The following is a 25,809-nucleotide window of genomic DNA, read 5'->3' on the forward strand; positions in this document are numbered from 1 at the left end:
CTACAACAGTAAACAATTTATTTTGAAATTTCTTTTAAAAATCAAGAATATATTAAGACTAAAAATATAACAGACAAAAAATATTTAATACATACAAAATATACATACTTGAAACACATGATAATACAATATTTCATAAAATATTTACATTGAAATAAATAAAAAAAAATGCTCGACTGTCCATTTAGCTATTTAGTCACTTAGCCATAAATCTTCCCTATCTCCCTGAGGAAATCCTCACACAATATATTATGTGCATGGTACTGCTCCATAAATTAATTGAAACAGCGTTTGTTGTTCTTTTTAGTTTTTTTAAACACTTTTTTAAAACATTTTGTCATCAATAAAGACAATAAAATGAGTTGAACTTTAAATAAAATTCTTCATAATATTTCAAAATATCTAGATATAGCAGACAATGTTTGAGAAATACAAAAGTATACATTGAGTTCAAAGATGTTAAAAATGCATTATAGATTGAGTTCCAAATGCTTTCAAATTACATAAGTGTAACATAAGATTTTATTAATGTTTTTTATTTCTCAGTTTAAAGAAAATAAGGACATTCTACTATGAGGTGCTATATATGTAAAAAAATGCTATAAGCATTGTATTTTCTTTTCATATATGCAATTAAAGAATGAAATGAAGGTCGCACATCCATTAATGGTCAACATGTGTGACATGGTCATAAATTCCTAAGGGATTGAGGGGCTTCATAACACCTTTAATTGAGGTTATAGTGACTTGAAAGTGACAAGTTCTAATATCATGGCCATCATTCTAAACTATGGGCAGCTTGTTACATTTTGTGTATGATTTTCAGGATTTAAAACCAAACAAAAAATATATTTTATTTATTTATACCCGCAAACTCTGAATTTTAGATAATACATTATCAAGAACTAAAATCAAACTGTACTGAAATAGCAATATGGTACTACAAAAAAGTTTCCACTGTTGACCTTTTTTAAAAGCAATGAAAGTTTTATAAATGTTCAAGTTCAGGTTTTTATTGGCATTCTACAGGCACAAAAAGGAGAATGTTCCGTAAATTCTTCTTTGCATTCATTTTCTTTTGCAATTATTCAAAAAAATTATTTAAAGAACGAATTATGGTAATAACTTTGTACATAATATAAATTATGTGAATTCGCTGAAATATGTAATATCCTTCAGAATAATACAACAATTGCATGTTCGGGGTAACCAGGCATCAAAATCTTACTTTACCGTACCATTGTTAATGTTCGGAATATTATTTTGAAAAACACTAACCATCAAGTGCTTAGTAAATCAAGGCAAAGCCTTTGTATATGTCATCCAATACTTTGGAGAAAAGTGTAACAAATAAGCCAAACAAATCTTTAATTGTATTTCAATAACAATTGGTTAAGTTTCTTGCAAAAACAATGAAAAAGACAACACCGGGCTGACAAAAATAATAGGGGTTGAAAAGTCTTTGATATAGGGGTTGAAAAGTCTTCAATATGGCTATCAAACTATTTCAACTAGGGGTTGAAAAGTCTTTGATTTAGGGGTTGAAAAGTCCAAACAGGGAGGGGTTGAAAAGTTTTTTTTAAAAATAGGGGTTGAAAAGTCTAAGGGTTGAAAAGTCTTCGGGATTGCAGTTATTATCGGGCTATGAACGAAAGTGGGCTGCTTTATGTGTGTGGAGTCGGAATCGTTCTTTAACCAGCCCAACTGCGTTCATATCCTCGATAATGACATAACCACGCAATTAATTTCTTATATTTACACCAATTGTTCCTTATTTCATTCTATAATTTTTGAAACAAAAACTTCATTTTATTTAAGAAAACCTTACAGTTATTCGTTCTCATCCATTCTGTAAATAGAACGACCAAAACGTGACCGGAAACAGTTGATCAAATTACGTCACAATAACGCGGGAAAAATATCAACCACTTCAAATCACTTTTAAGCGTTTAATTGAAACACCTATCACTACAATATATTTAACACATCATACACTTACACCTTCTTCAACATGTTGATTTAAGTTTTCGGGTCCTGCTGACACAATACAAACGATACCAAGATAAGCATTTTTCAATTTTCATGTATATTGTTATACGATGATTCGAACATTTTCGAAGAAGTTGCGTTCATCGAAAAATATGTGAAATTGTCAGAGGCGGTTCAATTAAGGAATGAAAGTTCCGTTGTAAATATATCATTATGGCTAGAGGGATCGTTACATGATTAACATATTTCTGGGTCAAATACCAGAATAGCAAAGGTAATAATAAACGTCAAAACAATATATTACAACACAAATGCATCAATAAACGTTTGCACGCAAACACTAATAAATAATAAATTTTAAAAAGATACTCTTTGGAACTATTTCTCCACCAGCCGGCGTAGGAATAATAGTCTACGCCATCAATGATCACAACTTTTCGTGAGGGGCGTCCCACGGGTAGCAAAATTATTTTGAACACTTAATTTTAATACTAATACATTTTCGAATAATAGAAGCAGAAAACCCAAGCAGAAAATGATTTTATTTCATTTTAATATCATATTTCATTTCACTCTTTATCATGTTTCACTCGTGGCTTTAAATATATATATATATATATATATATATATATATATATATATATATATATATATATATATATATATATATATATATATATATATATATATATATATATATATATATAATTTCAGGTACAATTCCGGAAAAAACATCGTGAAATATAAAAGCAATCGCGACGACGGAGACGTAAATGTAAAAAACTTTGGAGGATCCCCCGGGACAGTCGATGATACCTCTGATTGGTCAGGGGCATCCGATACTGGCGGAACTTACGCCATCCAAATTAAAACAGGACCAGGTATTTTCTGAGTATTCCATAAATAACCAATCGATGACGTTTCAATTCCAATTATGACGTCATAATTCAGTTTAAATTGCTCTTTTTACTAAACAAAAATGCATTCGCGCAAAACATGGTTTTACTTCTGCAACAAAAACTTTCAATGACAGGAACGTAGCTATTCCTCTATTCAAATGGATTCATAATTGGTGCTAGGCGGGTTCGGGTGTGCCCCCTCGGAAAATTTTGAAAACTATGGTGCAATATGGTGCATTCTGGGCGTTCTGAAGTGCCTTATTTAGTATTGGAAAATGTTTAAGGATCATGCAGTGAAGTGCAATACTGCAACTTTGGCTGATTTTTTGTATTGATTTTTTTTGTCAGGATCACGTAGATTGAGCCGCCTACTCGCGTATAGGCAGCTACGCGCCTTAATGATATGTTATTATTTTAAATATATTCATCAAACAAGTTATTACATCACTTAATACATGCCTCGTGTTGACTTTGTCTTATGAAATAGTATTGTAACTTAAGACTAAGTGGTATGGTAGCTGTATACGTTAGATTTGTGTATTCTTATGTGTGCACATTTTCACAAACATACGTGATAATGTTATCGATCCGACACAGTGGTTATTGGAAAAGAAAGTCGGAAGACCTTTAAATAAAAACAATATTATATATAAAAAATGTACAAATAATATTTACCGCAGTAAAGTTTTCTTTTGACAATAAAGGCGCACACTATAAATTGATGTCATCTGTTGTTGTTGTTGTTGTTGTTGTTGTGGTTTTAATTTACTTTACTTCAATGATCAAAACAAAGAGGCATATGATTTAGGTAAAGATAAAAAATATTAGCGATATTTTGGCGTTTTTTAACACGGGAATTTGTGGCTACATAGGTTTTAATTAAAAAAATATTTTTGAAGGTTAAAATTTAAATTTGTAAATGCATTAAAAATTAAAATGCATCAGCCTATATTGTGCGCCTTTAAAGAAATATTCAATCTTGATTTTCTAATCCTTATACTATCAGACGTTTTTGTTTCAAATCCCCACAAAATTAAGCTAGTATAAATCTAATCGGAGTCTTTACTGTTTGGTAATTTTTAAAAAACAAAAAAAAAAAAAAAAACATAAGGAAATAAAAAATAATAATAATAATAATAAAACAATGACGAGGGTGTGACGTTCTGTATTTATTTTAGCTCAAATTGAAGAAAAAAATGTTTGCAAGATATAGCTAAATGTCTTGTTATGGTCTGAAATAATCGCGTAGAAATTGTTGTAGAGTGAATTTTAACTTTTATAAGGCCTAAAAAAACATTTGTTTCGTGTCAACCGACCCAAACTACGAAGTACCATTTTAATAGTCAGGTTGTATTTTTTTATTGTATTTTTTAAGTGTGATTTAATATATACATATAATTTAAAACATTGAACGCTTCATGCAAAGTTAAACGCCATTCTCTAATGATGAAAATATCATTGTTATATATATATATATATATATATATATATATATATATATATATATATATATATATATATATATATATATATATATATATATATATATATATATACGATATAGCTTAATAAAACAAATGAATGAAAAAGCCTACCTACCCTACCTATTTTTGAAATGCATGTAACCCTAAACAAACCATCTGTAGGCCCAATTAATGAATAATTCGAGGTTTTATGAATCATAACCACTTTGAATTGCCGCTATCTGTGTTAAAGGTTTTAAAAATTACGTAACATTGCCAAAGTGTAATCGTTTTAAGATTAACAACATTTCACTGGTGAATTCCACAGAGATTTGAATGTATGATACAGATCCCAACAACTGCCCGTGGCTTACTTTTAATGGTTGCCTGTGGCCTCAGTTGGGTAAAATCAGTCTTGACCCTGAAAATTAAAAAAATACAACATTTTATGGGCTGCTTAACACGTCATGGAACACAATTCAACTATTAAACATGATTTGTCGACGATATTTCAACTTTCTATAAATAAAAAAATCCATTGTTATATAACCCTAGTGGATTCTTTGATTTCGTAGAAAGTTGAACTATCGTCGACAAATCATGTTTAATAGTTGATCTGTGTTTTATGACGTGTTAAGCAGCCCATGAAATGTTGTATTTTTTTTTTAAATTTTCAGTGTCAAGACTGATTTTACCCAACTGAGGTCACAGGCAACTATTAAAAGTAAGCCACGGGCAGTTGTTGGGATCTGCATCATACATTCAAATCTCTGTGGTGAATTCAGGTCGTTGACAGTTTCGTTTAAACAAACTCTTTAAATCCTGCAATCTTCGATCTTTAAGGTAACATTCCACAGTTTGATTCACCCGATGACGGGACTTCGTATGACATCACGAATGAAAAAGGAGTTAATTACGTCATACCTGATTTCACAGTCACATGGTCAGATGCTGACGTAGGTGACACGTTAACTGTGACGTCATCATCAGACAAGGACAATGTCGGAACGGAGTTTAGTTTCAACAAAACAACAGGTAAGCATAGTCAGTGTGTGTGTATACCACGTGATAAATTACGTCACATATGCTCCGTCGGAAGGCAACATTTTGCTTAAAATGAAGACTTAAATAAAAGATAAGTTTTCTTTAACTACACCATTTTAAATAAAACAAAGGGCAGTCAATGACGCTTAAAGAGCACCGCCTTCGTTTTCTTACCGAAGTTTGATAAGGTGATTAGTTTCATCAAACACTTCGACAAACCTGTTTCCAAAATAATATATTGACAGTGCTCCAGACTGCCTTATTGTGAAAAGGTTTGTCGAAGTGTTTTCATAAACTAATTACTTTATCAAACTCTCAATCAAACTCTGTTTGTGAAGTGAACTAGTGAAAATATCATTGTTTAAAGTCTTCATTCGAAGCGAAATATTGCCTTCTGACGTAGCATTTATTAGATAATTTATCACGTGGTATACACACACTGATAGTGGAGAAAAATTAATGAACTCCGTCCATTTTCTTAAGTGTCATAATAGCTGAAAATAATAGTGATATTTGACCCAAAATTATGCATGAAATAAATGTTGATTATAGCATATTGATTATAGCATATTGATTATAGCATACCAAGACAGTCAGAAAATCTGAAAAGGCTAAATAATGTAAATTTTGAGAAGGTTGTTTAATTTTCAGTATCCCGAAAATAATGATTGCTTTGTACCATACTTGCCCTACCAAGCAATAAGTAATGTGTGTTTGCGTGAAAGGCGTTGTAATTTATCCGCACGTCACTTATTGCACGGTACTACTGGTTACCGTTCACATACGATGGTTAAAAGCAAAGTCGAAAAAAGCACACTCAAATATGGTATAAAATAGCCCCATTAGACCATATTCTTATATAAAACTTGTATATCGACCTTATCGCTAAGAAAAGCGGTTTTACAACCTTTACGTCATGCTTTTGTGATATGTAATCCTTTTATAATTTAATCGTTTCCATAACCAGGAGAGCTTTCCGTCAAAACGACTCCATTGACACCGGGATCAGAAGTGTGGACGTTTACCGTTACGGACTTTTGCAGCCAATCTTCCGATATCTCCATCACAATTAACATATTGAACCTGGTAAAATCTGTCTTCTATAAAAAATACAGTTTGAAATTATAGTATGAAAGTTTATTACCAAGCACATAGGAATGACCTGCATCTACCAAGCACATACGTATCTTCCATGGCCGCTCGTGTAAGGTAATAAGTATCTTCCATGGCCGCTCGTGTAAGGTAATAAGTATCTTCCATGGCCGCTCGTGTAAGGTTGTAAATATCTTCCATGGCCGCTAGTGCAAGGTTTTAAGTATCTTCCATGGCCGCTCGTGTACGATTATCAGCAGCTTCCATGGCCGCTCGTGTAAAGTTATGAGTATCTTCCATTGCATCTTTTGTAAGATTATAAGTATCTTCTATGACCGCTCGTGTAAGATTATAAGTATCTTCCATGGCCGCTCGTGTAAGATTATAAGTATCTTCCATGGCCGCTCGTGTAAGGTTATAAGTATCTTCCATCGCCGCTTGTATAAGGTTATAAGTATCTTCCATGGTCGCTCATGTATGGTTATAAGTATCTTCCATGGTCGCTTGTGTAAGATTATTAGTATATTCCATGGTCGCTCATGTAAGGTTATAAGTATCTTCAATGGCCGCTTGTGTAAGATTATAAGTATCTTCCATGGCCGCTCGTGTGAGGTTATAAGTATCTTCCATGGCCGCTTGTGTAAGATTATAAGTATCTTCCATGGCCGCTCGTGTAAGATTATAAGGATATTCCATGGCCGCTCGTGTAAGGTTATAAGTATCTTCCATGGCCGCTCGTGTAAGGTTATAAGTATCTTCCATGACCGCTCGTGTAAGGTTATAAGTATCTTCCATGGCCGCTCGTGTAAGGTTATAAGTATCTTCCATGGCCGCTTGTGTAAGATTATAAGTATCTTCCATGGCCGCTCGTGTAAGATTATAAGTATCTTCCATGGCCGCTCGTGTAAGGTTATAAGTATCTTCCATGGCCGCTCGTGTAAGGTTATAAGTATCTTCCATGGCCGCTCGTGTAAGGTTATAAGTAACTTCCATGGCCGCTCGTGTAAGGTTATAAGTATTTTCCATGGCCGCCCGAACAAGTTTCATTCCAACCCGAGCGTATGGTATTTTGCGGAAAGGAGGCTTACCGAGTGATTTCAAAATAGTACGGGGTACCAGGAATCCAAAATTCATCTTTTAAATTAGGCAAAGGGATCTAGTTATTAAGTACATAGATACAATGATTAAATAGAGAAACTCACTGAAACAAATTATATACAAGTAATGATATATATATCACTTTTTCTATTTTTCTTTTTTCATTTTCTATATTTATAAGTGCTGGTTACGGATCCCCGACCCGATAACACTCATGTTGCAGCGAAATGAAAAAAGTCATTGGTTTTAAAAAGAAAGAAAAAAAGATACCAATACATTCGAACGCCGTTGGCTCGAAATCGTTTGGCTAGATTTCCTCGTTGGCTCGAAGTTCTCGAGGCTCGAGGTATTTCGCTGGTACTTGGGAGTTCGAGCCAAACGGGTTTAAACTGTGTATCATAAGATCATCACCCATACAAATATCAAACAACTGTATATCGAATACCTAAAAAACACATAGCCATTTGATATGAATAAACTCCTGCTTTGGTGTCACATGACCTTTAAAACATTCAGTGATATTTAACCTAAAGTTATAAAAGAACAACAACAGATATATCAACGGGGTCACTCATACCAACGATCTAACTTAAAATAATTATGCATTTCTACATTCTTAAAATGTCAGGAAATCACAAAAAGGACAATATAAGGAAATTTAGGTTAAATGTCACTTAATGTTTACAGGTGATATGACACCAAAGCATTACATCTTTGTTATCAGATGACTGTATAAAAACACGAATCATTCAAATGTTCGTATTATCCTTTATTTCCAGGCTCCAGTAATTACTGGCCTTCCGTTGTCCGCTAGCATCTCTGAAGACGAGACCGCTGAGATATCCCTCTACACTATCCAAGCGACCGACACCGCAGATGGTTTTACCTGTGACTTCACCGCGTTGGTCAAGGCAAACAGTTGGCCGTTTATTGTCCGGCTTAAACCGGGATCAACGACCGGAGGTAACGTTGATTTAAGATATATACGGTCAAACCCTGTTGGCTCGAACTCGCTTGACTCGATGTCCTCGTTGGCTCGAATTTGGTGTAACCCGAGACTTGATGTATTTTTTCGGTCCGTGGAAGTTCAAGCCAATGGGATTTGACTGTATTAAGAGTAGGTATATGCTGTTTGCATTAAAGGATATAATTTTAAAGTAATTTTAAAATACATAAAACTGCCGGTTTCAAATTCTAACTACAATTGAATTGAAATACAGATCAATAGTGTATCAATAGTGTATATTTAAAAAAAAAAGGGTTTGTGTCCTAAATGTCTGGTTATAAAAAGCATGAATACTGGAGCCATGATTACGAACAGTCTCAAGTCCAAGTTTAAACTCAGACTCAGAAAAGCATTTTTATGAAGGAAAAAAAATCATATTTCTTCCATTTCTTTTACAAAAATAAATGTCAATGATAGTAAAACTTTCAAATAGTAATATATTTCAGCAAATTTCACCATCAATGCTTTGATAAAAGGAATATCACCATGGAATTTAGTTTTGCTATATTAGGTCCGGAGTCTGAACTCGACTTGAGACTGTTCGTAATCACTGCCCCAGATTATTGAAGCAAAAGTACAGAATAATCAGTATGTGTATACCACGTGATAAATTGCGTCATAAATGCTACGTCGGAAGGCAATACAAAGATAACTTCACTATTTCTTTACCATTTTAAATGAAACATAGCGCAGTCTGCGCCGCTTACGGAGCCCCACCTTCGGTCTTTTACCAGAATTTGATTGCGAGTTTAGTTTCTTAAAACACTTCGACAAACCTTTTCACTATACGGCCGTCTGACGGAGCACTGTCAAAACATAATTTTGGAAACAGGTTGTCGAAGTGTTTGATGAAACTAATCACCTCATCAAATTTCGGAAATGATACATATGCGGAGCTCTTTAAGCGGCATAGATTGCCCTTTGTTTCATTTAAAATGGTGTTGTAAATGAAAAGTTATCTTTGATTTAAGTCTTCAGTTTAAGCAAATTTATGCCTTCCGACGTTGCATATATGACGTAATTTATCACGTGGTATACACACACTGATAATGTTACTTATTTAATTTCCAGAAGTTGACCAGGGCCAAGTTTACTCTTACTAAAATTTCAGCGTTACATAGTTCTATCAAATTCCGTCAGGTGGAAATTTTGACCAAGGATTGCATCATTAAAATACAAGCAAATCTAAGATATTTCAAACGTGTAAAAGCAGAAAATAGTCTTTCATAGGCCAAGAAATATTTTCATAGCTTCTCTTTCTACAAAGTTAATTAGAAAAAAGTCACTTACTCGTTTGTTAACATCGGTTGAGAACCGTGGTGACCTATGTGAGAACCCCTTTAAGTCACGTGATTCCTCGCCCTGATATTAGTGGGAGTTTTTCGTAAAAATTGATAGCAAAATTATATATTTATTGCAGAGTTTTAACACGTATTTGTATTACTTAGTTCAATTTGATTTCTAGTTAAGTGTATTATTGCATTAGGTTTGTAACTGCTGGATTGAAGTCACTACGCGATCTACTTGCAGCGTAGTTAAATGTAAATAATTCTGACATTGTAAACTGTCCATATACATACAAGGTTGAACGAAAATAGCCGAGGTACTCCGATTAATTTCCAACAAACCTGTTCTTGCCATTTCTCCAGAATACGGTATATATTCCATCACGAATCCCGGGTTCGTATACGACACACTGAACGAGTATCCACTTGACATCGAGTGCACGGACGATCACGGCGCTGTCTCGAATATGGAGACCTTCTACGTCTATCTCGCTAAGAACCAGCCACCTGACATCACAAACTTGCAGGGTAAGGTCTTCATCTGACGAAAGAGGAGGTTTAATATACTGAATATGCACCTTGATTTAAAACAAAACATGAACAGTTTCAGTCGAAACCCGTTGGCTCAATATCGCTTGGCTCGATTTCCTCGTTGGCTCGAACTGGTTGTTAAAGACCGATTTATTTTTACTCTATGCATTCCCGCTTGACTCGATATTCGCGAGGCTCGAAGAGTTTGACCTGTCTGTTGGATATAGAGCAACGGGTTTTCACTGAATGTAGTTAACATCTTGTGATCAACCTTAATGAAATGAAACATGTTGAAATATTTGCGATGTCTGTTTCAACGTAAGCGACCCTGACGTTTATAGCATGTATGAACCTGAAGAGGTCTCTTTTGTGCTCATCCGGGGATAGACTTCCCTTTGAGTATAATATTCTCATGGAGTCTTTGATCAAGACATAAAGGGTGTGTATACCACGTGATAAATTTCGCCATATATGCTACGTCGGAAGGCAACATTTTGCTTAGAGTAAAGACTTACAACAAAGATACCTTTTCTTTTATTTCATCATTTTGAATGAAACAAAGTGCAACCATTGCCGCTTAAAGAGCCCTGTCTTCGATTTATTACCGAAGTTTGATAAGTTGATTAGTTACACCAAACACTTCCACAAACCTGTTTCCAAAATAATATTTTGACAGCCGTTTTGTGAAAAGGTTTGTCGAAGTTTTTTAAGAAACTAAACCCTCAATCAAACTCTGGTGCAAGACCGAAGTCGGGCCTCCGTAAGCGGCGTATACTGCGCTATGTTTCATATAAAATGGTGAAGAAATATTGAAGTTATTTTTGTTCAAAGTCTTCATTCAAAACAAAACGTTGCCTTCCGACGTAGCATTTATGCACAATTTATCACGTGGTATACAAACACTTACTCGCGTCTGAAGTTCGAAAACACTTGTTCATATTTTCAATACTTAAGTATAAGAAAATATCACATTTTTATTTAGCTTATAACTTTATTTTCGAAAATAACACGTTTTAGCATTCTTTTCCTCATTTTCCCCACAAGTTTTAATTTGATAATTATCAAAATCCACAATTTTGTTTAACACTGTTATCACAAAGGTTTTCAAACAAGAGTTACTCATGCTTCTGTATTGCCAAAAAATCAATAAAATAAAATGGCAATTATACCGTGTCATGGAAGCCTCGACTACTCGGAAGTCAGTTATTTCAATATTTACAGGAGCCACGTCGATTTCAACGTCAGCGGCCCCGGGTACCAATGTGTTTACTGTATCGGCGACGGATCCGGAGGGGGACAGTTTGACTTATACCATGGTCTGTGATCCACTAGGATGCCCCTTCGATATATTTGACTGTAGGTTTTATAAATGGCACTAATGAAGCTTTTGAGTACTAAATTTTAGAGTGTCTTAAATACGACACAATTTTTATTTAATTCTGTTATAATGCATGCATTTTCTTAATCATTCAAACTGTGGCATAACACCATTAAAGGTCATACATGTATCTGAAGCTTCATAAAGATGTTAGTCGATCTTAAAGCCGTAGATTGAAACTATTTTAGTGCCAGAATTTTGTTATTTGTCCGTGTATTTGTTAAAAACTGAACTTTAGCTTGTACAGTAGAAACTCACTTAACCGGACAAGGTCCGGACTGGGCAAAATTTCCGGTTTAGTGAGGATTCCGGTTTAGTGAGGATTTGATGTACGGAGTAAGTTTACTCAAAATATTAACTGAGTTAACCTTTAAAGGGAAGTTGAAAACTGGAATAAAATGAAAACGGTGGTAAAGTGATAAACATAATTAAACATTTCTGCGTTTTTATAATCATTTTTTTCCAAGTGAAACAACTCGCGAAAATGACCTTGAAATGAACACAACATTGAGGGAATAAACAACAATGAATGTGTTGCGATTTAGAGCTGCATTCTCACAGTCATTTAAAATAATTCACAAAAGAACTGATCTCAATTGTTTGGTAAACTGCCGAAAATATATTTAAGCATTAATAACGCTTTTAGCTATAAACCATCAATTTCCAAACGTAAATTTCATAAACTGCGACTTGATAGTTTGTCAGCAGTGTTTAATCACTGGTTTCCAGACATTTACGCAAAAAAGGCTCATTCACTCATGACGATGATGATGATGATGATGGTAATGATGATGATGACGATGACGATGACGATGATGGTGGTTGTGATGATGATGATGATGATGATGATGATGATGATGATGATGATGATGATGATGATGATGATGATGATGATGATGATGATGATGATGATGATGATGATGATGATGATGATGATGATGACGCCGCTGATGTTGATTGATTGATGATGATGATGATGATGATGATGATGATGATGATGATGATGATGATGATGATGATGATGATGATGATGATGATGATGATGATGATGATGGTGGTGGTTGATGTGGTGGCAAACTTGTTACTGCTAATTGTTGTTGCTGTTGCTGCTTCTTATTAAATGAAACTTCTACTTTTCATTAAACAGCCGGAGAAATTCAGCTTAATGCCGACATCTCAGGGTACACGACCACCGGTTTTGACATCAATGTTACTGTCAGGGACGGCAAAAACACCGTTGGACCTGAAATTCTTACAGTTATTATAAAAGGTAAGGAGCTTACATAGTTTCCTATCATTGTCATTAAGTTGTTGTTCCTTGAAAGGAAAGAAAATCAAGGAACCGCCAAAGCCTTGGTGTCGCCATCGGACTCGTCCTCATTCAAAAGCTCTAACGATGGACACCATTCAAAACTGTTCAATATACAAAAGCATTTAAATGAAGCATGATATTCAAGTTGCAATGTATACAACATATATGTTTGAAATAGGTGAATATGGCCCATTAATCAAACATTTCAGTACGAAAGGTCCCTTAACTCTGGTTATAACAATTGTCTCCAAGTTGTTTCCCTTCTTCGACCAAAATATAATAGAAATCAGACGAGCGTATGCATTTTCTCGGCGGCGCCCTTGTTTCAATACAGTTGGCGTTATTTTATTTATATATTTTTTAACTCCCTCACGTCTCTTCTTGGACTTATTCATAACAAAAAGGCAGTATAATATGCGTTTGATAACCTGACTCATGATCACGCATGACCTTACTAATGCACCAGTCAATTGTAACCACGCCCCCACCACCCAAGGTCCGGGGAATAGCGGGGACTTTGACTTTCGGTCCAGCCAAGCCCGGGTAAAATCCCCGCCCTGCGGGAACGAACTGATGTTAAAATCCCCGCTAAATGCCCCCCGCACCTAAGGTACCCTAGATAAGGCACATTCCCAGCTATGGTTTGCGCGAAGAAAAAACCACCGCATTCACCCGGCACTGTGGGGCTACCTGAAAGGTAAAAACACGGCCCGTTTCCCCCGGCTATCCCCGGTACACCCCCGGACTGGGGCCGTAATTTCAATTGACTGGTGCATAAAACAGTTTTAGTTTTCAAATTAGATTCATGCACAAATGTTCTAAAGGCATGTAAACATGTTACACGATTTATTATATATACAGATGATTACAAACTGAATATACATGATATACATGTAATGTCGTATTTCCACTTAAAAGTCATTGTGGACTGGGACTAAAAACATTCCCAGGTCGAGTCACCATTTCCGCAAATAAAGTCAGAGTGATTCACAAATTCCAATAAGAAAGTCAGTGTGATTCACAGATTTTACCAATAAAGTGAGTGTGATTCACACATTCCAAAAAGAAAGTCAGTGTGATTCACAATTTCTACCAATAAAGTCAGTATGATTCACAAATTCCAAAAAAAAGTCAGTGTGATTCACAAATTATACCAATAAAGTCAGTGTGATTCACATTTTCTACCAATAAAGTCAGTGTGATTCACAAATTTCAAAAAGAAAGTCAGTGTGATTCACAAATTATACCAATAAAGTCAATGTGATTCACAAATTATATCAATAAAGTCAGTGTGATTCACAATTTCTACAAATACAGTGAGTGTGATTCACAAATTCCAAAAAGAAAGTCAAGTCAATGTGATTCACAAATTCTACCAATAAAGTCAGTTTGATTCGCAATTTCTACAAAGAAAGTCAGTGTGATTCACGAATTCCAAAAAGAAAGTCGGTTGAGTGGCAATTTCCACAAATAAAGTCAGTGTGAATCACAAATTCTACTAATAAAGTCAGTGTGGTTCACAATTTTCACAAATGAAATCGGTGTGATTCCACAAATTTTGCCAAGAAAGTCGGTGTGATTCAAAAATTCTACCAAGAAAGTCAGGTTGATTCACAATTTCCACAAATGAAGTCAGTGAGATTCACAAATGCTACCAATAAAGTCAGTGTGATTCACAATTTCTGCAAAGAAAGTCACTAGTCAGTGTGAATCACAAATTCTACCAAGGAAGTCGGTGAAATTAACAGTTTCAGTTTGTCTAGTGGAAACAAGGAGACCGCTTCCCTCTACCATACATAAATACGTTTAAAAAGTACAAGTCCGTGTCAAACTCAAGTCGCCTTGGATTCTCGGACAACAGTTTAATGTGACACTCGTATTTAAAATCAATACATGCACATGTTTAACAAACATAAATTTTAAGTGATAAACTTTTAACTACATGTACTTACTAAATAATGCATTTATGGAAAATACTAATAACTAATAACAATATTGTGACCATGTATTTAATAGCTGATTACGCACAAATATTAAATGACTGGTGGGTCCTTAAAGGTGTGCATTGATCTACTATCGTCTCATAATGTAGAAATACCGTTTTCTGCACCTTTTTTTCAAATTAAACGTGGTATCTTTTATAAGAACCATTGTTTCCGATATTAATTCATCCTTTACGTTAATTTAATACAATTAAATTGTATTAGTTGTGGTACATATTATTTCGGAGTAAAAGTGTATCTTTAATTATCAGGCTTAACAATATTCAATAAAACTGCGATAACTCAAGGATACTGGAGCCTGACCTAAAGCCTCGAGCTCGACCAATCCGCAGTAATCTAGAAATCGCATGTTTAAGGAATCGCAGTTTTGCCTTAACAATATATTCAAATCATTGTAGTTGATATTTACCACTGAATATGTTACTCTACTTTCAGACATTAATGACCCAGTATTGTTCAGTAACCTCCCCCTGGGGTCAAACTACCCGGTGCCAGAAAACAGTGGGTTGTCAACCTCAGTCTTCCAAGTTCGCATATCCGATCAGAATACGCAGAACTGGGTCTATACCATGTCTTCTACCCCCTCTGACGGACTTACCTACTTTCAGATCGACCCTTCCAGTAGGTAGTAGTAAACGTGATCAAAGAAGGTCGCCGACATTACGTGGGTTATCAAAATCTTACTTAAACACTACATACATGCTCATGTAATGACTGCGTAGGAAGTAAAAAAGATTAATACAATATATTTGATGAAATATTGATATATATATATATATATTGTATTATATATTATTATGTATATATTTTGTATACATTTAGTGTTGCGTTAAAGGGGCACAAAAGGATTGACACCATTTTTGATGCATTATTATGTTAACTTATTTTACTTTATTGATCAATACACCAAAAAAACGTATGCCTTTTTGTTCAGATAAAAACAATATTACCCTTTATAATCAATTAATAGCTACGGGGCCACAATATCCCTTGTTAAAAAAAGCTCCAAAAATCGCTTATGTTTATATTATCTGTTAACGTTTAATTGTAGCTGGTTTAATTAGCACTACAACGTCTGCCATAAACTACGAGGCGCTGACGCCGCCATCATTTACGTTTACGGTCACCGTCGACGACGGATCGGCGTCAGATACACAGGCGCTTGTTATCGATATCATCAATGTCAACGAGGCGCCTTCATTCTCCCAGACGTCTTATAGTTTGTCGACATCAGAGGGAAACGTAAGAGTTTTGATCTATCAAACTGTTCAGGGTATGTGATATGAACTCCTTTTTCGAGTTTATATCTTAATCCCTATTCCTCACAACCGTAATGGTAAAATATACTAAAATAATCCAATAGTTTAACAGGTGAGTGTCTTTTTGGCATGGTATTAAGGGATAAATCTTTGTGCTTATACGTGAAAATCTGGCATTGAAATTGCAGAAAATGTTTCAAGCAGTAATTCTATTAATATATTATGAATTTCTCCAAACCCAGATCGTAGATCTAAAAATTTGACCATGCTGAAAATCCTTCCAACGTGCAAAGTTAAAAAGTTCCCGTATGGGACTATTTTTTCACAATTCACAGAAAAACGTTCCAGCGAGAAAATACATGTTTACTATGTTTTGTTAAACTGCGATGGGAGATGATAAGTATCTTCCATGGCCGAGAATGTAAGATAGGTTCATTCCGACCCTCGCACAGGTTTTCTGGCGGAAAGTCGATAAACCTCGTTTCCGAGAAATAAACCTACGCTCGGGTTGGATTGCACATTTCTCCCACCTCAGATAAGTAGATCCAAAAATTTAACCGTGCTAGAAATTCTTATCTTGCCCACGGGCGAAGATAAAATGTTCGTATGGAACTCCTTTTGAATGGCCGCCACATTGTTATTACCTCCCTTGTTGAAGACTGTCATCTGTAGCATCATGGAAACCTTGTCTTGTGGCAATATTTAGAACCCTTATTAATTATTTCTCGCTTCAAATGCCACCATAAAACAGTTTTCACGCACCTTTCAAGAAATAATGCTTCACTCTCCTCAGAACTATTTAAAGACCGATTTGACTATTAACATAATCCGAATCACTGCGCGCATATCCTTGACAACCACGAATTATCGCATATCCATACGCAATTATTTTCACTAAGCACAAAAGAGTTCTACCAAAAAAATACATTTTACTTAATTTTGTTTAACTGAGGTGGGAGAAAAACCATCTACCATAGCCGCTCGTGTAAGATAGGTTCATCTCGACCCTCGCGAAGGGTGTTTTGCGGAAACACGGTAAACCTCGTTTCCGCAAAACACCCCACGCTCTGGTCGGAATGAACCTATCTTACACTCTCGGCCATGGAAGATACTTATAATCTTAAACCATAGGCCACAGTAGATGCTTATTATATTGTTGTTTTTTTCGCCAACCATCTCCCAGGTCAATTACAGTTCCATGTTCAGCTTCTGTTTAGGCTGGTATCCCTCTCACTTGATAAATCTAAACGCTTAAACCCCCCACTCAGACAAATGACGACGTTGGTACACCACCACTTGACGCCGCGGATCCGGACGCAGTTGACAAGTTGACTTATTCCCTAGACTGCGGTACGGAAACGGGTTATTTCTACATGCACCCGGAAACGGCTAACATAACATTTCAGTCCAAGTATGATACGGGTACGATTTGGCTTTTTATTGCTCATTCTAAGAAGAAATCACATAATTGTTATTTCTTTTTGATAAATGAATGGTAATTAAAATGATAATACTAGTATATAACCTGTGATAAGTCATTATGAGCGATTATTAAACTAACATAGTATGAATGAATCTTTGGCATAAAAAGTCGATCAGTCCAGGGTTATTTTTCGTTCTTTAAGTTCTTTCTTCAAACTACAACCTTTATCCTCCATTAAGTAATTAATCGAAACAACAAACAACCTTTCTCTTCTGCACAGACGCAGGACGCCCAACTTCCGTTTCCTGTACAATAACAGCCACAGACACTGGCGGTCTCACCTGTACAGCTTCGCTTACAATTAATATCGGTAATTTCGAAAAGACAGGTTTAATAATCATTAACCTTGTAAATAACCATGGGTAATCATGTATGTGATACTTTTAATCGAGCATTATGGGACGTTTTGTCTAGGTCATGATTTTTACTCCGGACGTTTTGCCTAATTGACTGCTGTCCATCGAAATATTTTATTTATCTAAGTTTAAAATCTTATTTTTTTGTATTTTATATCGTATATAATATTATGTACATAAAACCATCAATCGACGTCTTTGTAATGATTTTCTTCATTTATATTATCTTTATAATTCTCCATAAATTGTCTTTTGGCAGAGGACACGAATGACAACACTCCAAATTTCGCGCCTGCGCAATACTCGTTCCACGTGAGTTACTACGCAAGCGCAGGAACTGTTGTTGGCACGGTAACGGCAAGTGACCTTGACACTGGAACATGGGGAAATATAGCTTATACTCTAGATCAGGTATTTTTGAAGATTAAGTCCTTGACTTTGAACGTATCGATATCTTTTTATAGCATATGTGTTTTATAAAAAAAATCTTATTTTTAAAAAAAATATTATTTGAAGTGACACACTTATTCAACAGCAATACATACACATGTATAACAAACATCAATTTTGATTAACACACCTTTAACTACTTACTAGAAATTGCATTTATGGAAAATAGTATTTACTGATAACAAGATTGCAACCATAAATTTAATACCAGAAAGTGCAAAAATATTAAATGATTGGTGAATGCTAACAGATTAACTGTGGTCTACTATAGTATCATTAGGTAGAAGTACCGTGTTAATGCTCATTTCTTTCAAATTAGACTCGGTATCCGTCATAAGAACCATTGTTTTCGACATTTTTTCATCCTTTTTGGAACATTAAAACAATATTATTAATTATGGCTAATCTTATTTGGGAGTAAGAGTACATAATTTTAAACTAATTAAGTAATCAGAATGTTTTCCCTCATTATAAGGAAAATTGTGCGATTAAGTTTTAAGCTGCACTCTCACAGATTTACCATTTTAACAACTTTTTTACTTTTTGTCTTGGAAAGAGCAAATTTTTGCGTAAATGTCTGCAAACCAATGATATGAGATTGTTGACAAAAGATCAGATCGCAGATTTTCATATTTCCGTTCGAAAAATATTGTTTTATGGCTTCAACCGTTACTAACAGTTTAAGAAAAATGCATAAAACATCAATTTTTGAACTTAAATATAAAAATCTGCGATCTATTTTTTTGTCAGCAGTCTTATATAACTGGTTTCCATGGATTTTAGCCAAAATTAGCTCTTTCCAAGACAAAAAATGAAAAAGTTGTCAATAGCAATGTGAAATATTAGAAATAAACAACTAGTGTATAGATGAACTTCGCAACAACACTTTATACAAAACATATCATTTCTCTCCACGCCAGAGCTCCCTTTCGGAACAATATTTCACAATCGACCAGTCAGGGCAGATAATCCTTGCTCAGTCCGTAGCAGCCCTTGGACCGGCTACCTCCCTTTCCCTCACTGCCACTGCCTCAGACGATGGCGGAAAGTTCGACACGGCGGCTGTGACCATCGTCATATCCGGTACGGAATGTAGAATGTATCACCCTCTGTGACGCAGAGATGCCATGAAGGGGTCCGTGTATATACCGTCTTTTCGTTTTTCGTTTTTTACTATTGAAGTAAAAAACGAAAAAGGAACGTAGAAATCCTTTTTCGTTTTTCTAATGATTGAAAAGAAAACCAAAATTGATAGGTTTTTTTTCCTTTTCCCTTTTTTTAATTATAACCACGCAATACAAAGCAAGGAAACCATTTATTTATACCGTTTATTTCGTTTTACAAAGTGTAAAACGAAAAACGAAAAGCAAGCTATCCTGAATATACCGTTTTTTAGATTTTCGTTTTTTATGATTGAAAGTAAAACACGGTATATACACGGACCCATGAATCGGTAGGTCAAAGTAGTTGTGAAAGTGTGCAATTTTTCAAATGGCAAGCAATGACGGCGGGCGCGAGCAGATACGAACAGTGTATTAATTAGCATGCCGTTGCTTACTACCTATCTTAAGGGTCATCAAGTTAATGAACATGTTTAAACCGTCCAGAAAATCAAAACACTGATGACAGTTGTTGTTGTTGTTGTTGTTGTTGTTGTTGTTTTCATTTTCAGATTCTTATAAATTTCACCGAGTACGCACCAAAGCTATTTTGCACGGGTGGCTTTGCCACGAGCGGAATAATTTTTTTGGTGTTCACGAGGTGAAATGTATTACGATCTTACACTGCAACGAACATGTTTTTCTCTTTATGATGTACGTAAAAATTATATTAAATGACAGAAATTGATTGGGGGGGGGGGAGGGTCGAAAAGCGCGCCAAATTATATGCCAACGTCATTTCGGAAATGACGTCGTTGATTTTGTTTCCCAGCCCAGTGCGCGCTGACTTTTGATTTGGAATTGAGAGAGGGCTTCATTTTCAAAGCAGTTAAAACTATCAAAATATTTTATCCCAACGTTTGAAACATTGAAACGTTATTCTTATTTCACTGATACATCTCCAAATCAAATAATGATTTTGGGTAGGTATGCGAAAAAATCCATACATTTTCAGAACAATTTTAAATCCTGACATATATACTTTTTAAATCTGTCTGATATAGGAAAAATTACACGTTTAATGCAAAACCATGTCAGACAATTAGCGAAATATATTGTAAAAGCTAACACGCCTAGACGAAATGTCCTATTCTCTTAACTTCTTTTATTATGTTGATAAATGTGTATTCGCTATATTATCACTGTTGATATCACATGTACATTGTACACTTAAATATCTTTATTTATTTATAATATTTCTTATGTAGTCATTGTATGCAATGCATGTATCACTTAAATGTATCACTTTGCAATAATTGCACTATACTCGATTGATTATTGTTGTCTTAATTCCAGTCATTGATGCTAAGTAAAATAGTACTTGATTGTTTATCTGCACTGTTACATACAACTTATGTTTTATATGAAATGATGCTCTATATACCGCCGATATATAGGTGACTTATAGGCCCGATGGGCCGGGTGTAAATGTAAAACTATTTATTAGGCCAAAAAAAATTGTTTGTTTAGGGTAACCTTCCCAAAATTTCTAGGTAGGGTAGGTCGGGATTTTTGTTTTATTGATTTTTTTCAAAATCTGTCGTAAGTTCAGAGTGTTTCCTTGCACATGGCAGTCTTTCCTACATTACTGTCATTGCCTGACTTTGTTTTATCATATAAACAATAATTCTGATTAAAATCTGCATTTATCCGCCCTTCGTAACTCTCTTTTCGCTAACGAATATTTTTTTTGCTCAGAAACGGAAAAAAATAGTTAGGGTCGGCGCATTTTTATAGGTAGGGTCGGTTTACCCGAAACAGACATATTTTTTTAGGCCTTATGAAATGTTATTATGCTATGTACACATGTCACTATAATAAACAATTTACTTACTTACTTACTTATATATAATGATTATCTTTCTTCTCCTATACTAGATACAACGACCACTAGCACCACGACAACCACAGACCGGTACCGGACGTTCATCGAGGACGGACGGAACATCGCATGGCTGGTGGTCGCTTTAATACTTCTAGCAGTCATTATCGGCTTCCTGATTTGGATTGTGTTTACATGTAGGGGAGCGGATGGGCTGACGGCTTTCTTGAGAACTTGGTAAGATTGTACGGAATGTCAGACATGTTTAAGCTGCACTCTCAAAGATGGTGGTTTTGACTCTTTTTAAAAAAAGGGTTTTCTCAGAATCAGCTGATTCAGGCATCAATGCCTTCAATTCAGTCTTATTATATAAATCTCAATAGAACAAATCTCAAATGTTAAGTAAAACTGCCGAAAAGATCATTTTTCTTAAAGCGTTAGTTACGAGTTTAGCTATAAAACATTCATTTTAGAAATGAATAAATTGCGATCTGATCTTTTGTAAGCAGCCTTCTTTAGTTTGTTTCCAGACATTGACGCAAAAATAAGCGCATTCAAAAACAAAAAAGGGAAACACGATCAAGTTGTGAGAGTGCAGCTTTTAAACGGTTGGTACCCTGATTTTTTTGGCCTAGTGACAACAAAAGAAAGCTCTAAGGAGCCAATTGCCACTTCCTGTTGAGTTTAGTTTATACATGTAGGGTAGGGACATATAAATATACGAACTAAGTGCCAATGCTAAGGGGAGGTAATTTAGCAAGTTCCTGCCGTTGTACTTCTAGCAGCCACCACCGCTTCTAGTAGTGCCTCAGGTGCGCATATGCAGAAAATCAAACGCACTGCAGTCGGAACACCTTGGCCATTTTTCATCGAAAACAACGTCGGATGTATATGGGCGGCTCACAATGTCAGAATTCTTAAAATGTAACTACGCTGCAAGTAGATCGCGTAGTAATTTCAATTTAACAGTTTAGCCTAAGGAATTTATTCTTAGGAATTTTTATTACGTATGCAACAAAACATTTCACTTGGAATCAATTTAAACTTAGTAATACACTTTCACGATAACTCACTACATTTTTTTTCATTATTATTGATTTTACGAACTACTTCTAATTATGCACAGGCCTACATTCGGTGTTGTTTTCAATGGAAAATGGCCGAGGTATTCCGGTAAAACGCACCGATGACCTTAGGGGTCTATTGACTTAAAGTAATAAGTCAAAAAATTGTAACGAAGAGTTTTTAACAGTTGGCAACTAAATGGAAACCACCACATTTAATTACGTGAGTATGTGAAGCAAGGGTCACTCAAATCTAATGTCAAGGTCACACATGTGATTATTGAAATTGTGTTTACAGCTGTAACAGACGGAAAACCATCCGGTCAAAGAGATTACAGGAATACCGAGAGGAGACGCCGCCGTCAAAACAATGGGTCTCACCCCGACAGGTGAAAACGCCGCCGCTTCATACAGGTACTTGTATATGTACAAACTCCATGGCCTAGTAGTTCGTTAGTCCGCCTATGGACCGGCGGGGGGGGGGGGCTCGAAGGTTCGAGCCCTACACGGGGCTTGTTCCGAAATGGCCGATTTCTGACCCAGCAGTTTGTTAAATAATTGCCTTTCTGCCAGGTGCCTGATATATTAACATTCACTGTTCACATTATATGCATTTGTTCTGCAAGTGAGCTTTACATGCCAATTATAGGATAGGAAATTAGAGTTAAGATGTTTATGAATCAAAATTTCTCATACGTCCAGCCTGCTAGGCCTTCATTGAGAGCGGTGACCGTGTCACTGCTTCACTCTACTTGACATGAATACGTCCAAGTACATCTAATTGCCGAAGAGACGAGTAGTTGACGAAAAAATATTCCACCTATATCTGCATACCTGTTTTACCATTTTCTAAAGTGAATATAACTGTATTTACAAGTATATCATACAGTCTACATGTATAACAGTTCATTTTTATTATTTTTACAACTTTTTTACCACATACAACATATATGAGCCAGTTGGTTAAATGTTCAATACCATGACCGGGCGCCTTTTTACCCCTTTTCAAAATTGACAACCTTATTGGTGTTTTAAAATTTGCATACGTAAAAAACAAAAAAGTCAATTGGAAAAATTGCAATGTAGGTCATTCCTCATAACCTTTTGCTATGTAACTTATACAGCCATTCGTAAATATCATAGAAAAAACAAAAACTTTTTTTTCATTTCAGTTCGTCATCCGCCGCCACCCATAAGTAAGTTTGTTCTGGATCAAAAATGTTTGTATATACTCTGTATTACCTTTGACGCTTTTAGTTTTAGATTTAAAAGGCAAGTAATTAAGCGGCCTGTTCACGATCAACGAAATTGACAATAGTATTATCAATAGCATCGTCGGCAACCACGGTACTTTTATTTCCGTTACACTTCCTATATACATACCGTGGGAAAATTTACCTATATGTGAATTCATATGCATGAGGCAGGAAAGACAACTCTTCTTCTCATTGAATCGCATCTTACATTCCAATACTCTTCAGTAGCTCTGTGGCATACCGTTTCCGCAGGCGAGTGGTCAAATAGCTCTTTAGTGCATGAAGACAATTGATCAACATGAAACGCTTTGCCAGGAAGAATGCTTTTCATAGTTTGTTAAGCTCGTTTTTGACTGTCAGTATAAGTTGGTGATTTTTAGGTACCTCTTAAAATATAAAATAATAATAAAAAATATGACAATATATTACCTATCCCAGATGAACAACATTGGCGGACAGAGAATGCGGCTCCTGAGGCACCGCTTGTGGCGGACAAACGCCCAGGGAGCGCCAAAACTTCAACGTACGATTTCTGGAAACACACAGACTTCGCCCAAAGGGATCTTCGGAATCTCAAATGAACTTTAATACAACAAATATGTTACATATTTTCCGGAGACACACATCCGAGGACTAGAATTTTGGGATCCTTTAAATCTCACAATTTTAAAAAAATGCTCATCTATTGTATTTAAAAAAGCACATGCATTTATGTTAAATATATTCTCGAACTTTCTAGACTCTTCCCATAAGAAAAAAAATTAAAATCAACTTCCTTTTTGGGAAATTTATCGTCTATTGTTAAACAATTTCTGTGGGAATTTTCTTGAAACAAACATATTTCTCCCAAATAAATCTTTGGAATCTTTAATAATGATATTTTTTTCCAAATCGCACAATATTGTTATAAAGTATCATCTATTGTTTTGAAAAATCATGTAATGTTTAATAATTTCCTGGGAAGTTATCTTGAAACTCAAAGATTTATCGCATTTGGCTTCTGTGCAGTGTTGATGTTAAAACAATTCTGGAATCATACAGATATGAAAAAAAATGAAGTTTGAGAATACCATCTGGTATTCAATATTGGTCTTAATTGGATTTAAGAACGATGTAGCTAATCGGATTACTTGTTATTGATAACTGACCAATAGAGTGAATGAAGTCAATGATGTATGACCATAACTTGACTTGAGCTGCCTTTTGAATATCACCCATGATCTTTCTTTTTTATATCTTAAAATATTAAATAATCCAAGGCAATTTGTTTAAAAAAAATGAAATATGTATATAAGTTTTTTCTGATTTGTTATACATCATACAGTTCAAATTATCCATAACATTATATTACTTTGTCAATGTTGTTATTTTTCTGTGATAATGTGATCACACATGTAAATGATAACGCTAAATAAATCAAAATAACATTTTTATTGCAGAGTTAAGATATTACACAAGGTAATGAAACACGGCCATGTGTGTGCGTGTATGTGTGTATGTGTGTGCGTGTGTGCGTGCGTGCGTGCGTGCGTGCGTGCGTGCGTGCGTGCGTTCGTTCGTTCGTTCGTTCGTTCGTTCGTTCGTTTGTTTTGTCTCACCGCCGAGAGTTTTCTTCTCATTTTCACATACTTGCCACGAGTTCAATTAAAGATGCACTCTTACTCCCAAATATATTTACCACAATTAACAATTGTTTTAATAATCCAAAATAGATGAATATATGTCAAAAACAATGGTACTTATGAAGGATACCGAGTTTAATTTGAAAGAAAGGTGCATATAACACGCTATTTCTACCTTATGACACGATAGAAGATCACAGTAAATCTTTTAGCATTCACCAATCATTTAATATGTT

The 25,809-nt window shown here is 35.1% G+C and overlaps 1 protein-coding gene across 1 annotated transcript in view; it reads left to right on the plus strand.

Annotated features, from left to right (window-relative positions):
- The window catches only part of LOC128218109 (cadherin-related family member 2-like), a 38,408-nt gene extending 13,060 nt beyond the window's left edge, over nt 1–25,348 (plus strand). The window contains exons 6-22 of the mRNA XM_052925658.1: nt 2,704–2,870; nt 5,195–5,386; nt 6,363–6,481; nt 8,365–8,548; nt 10,241–10,405; nt 11,630–11,764; nt 12,934–13,056; nt 15,537–15,722; nt 16,153–16,343; nt 17,629–17,782; nt 18,064–18,153; nt 18,459–18,610; nt 19,570–19,732; nt 21,688–21,868; nt 22,994–23,109; nt 23,868–23,891; nt 24,390–25,348. Coding sequence (XP_052781618.1) covers nt 2,704–2,870; nt 5,195–5,386; nt 6,363–6,481; nt 8,365–8,548; nt 10,241–10,405; nt 11,630–11,764; nt 12,934–13,056; nt 15,537–15,722; nt 16,153–16,343; nt 17,629–17,782; nt 18,064–18,153; nt 18,459–18,610; nt 19,570–19,732; nt 21,688–21,868; nt 22,994–23,109; nt 23,868–23,891; nt 24,390–24,532 — 2,485 coding nt within the window. The 3' untranslated portion in view covers nt 24,533–25,348. The remainder of the gene's footprint in view (nt 1–2,703; nt 2,871–5,194; nt 5,387–6,362; nt 6,482–8,364; nt 8,549–10,240; nt 10,406–11,629; nt 11,765–12,933; nt 13,057–15,536; nt 15,723–16,152; nt 16,344–17,628; nt 17,783–18,063; nt 18,154–18,458; nt 18,611–19,569; nt 19,733–21,687; nt 21,869–22,993; nt 23,110–23,867; nt 23,892–24,389) is intronic.
- Nucleotides 25,349–25,809: the final 461 nt, after the last annotated feature.

Source organism: Mya arenaria, chromosome 14 (assembly GCF_026914265.1).
Source record: "Mya arenaria isolate MELC-2E11 chromosome 14, ASM2691426v1".
Lineage (NCBI taxonomy): Eukaryota > Metazoa > Mollusca > Bivalvia > Myida > Myidae > Mya > Mya arenaria.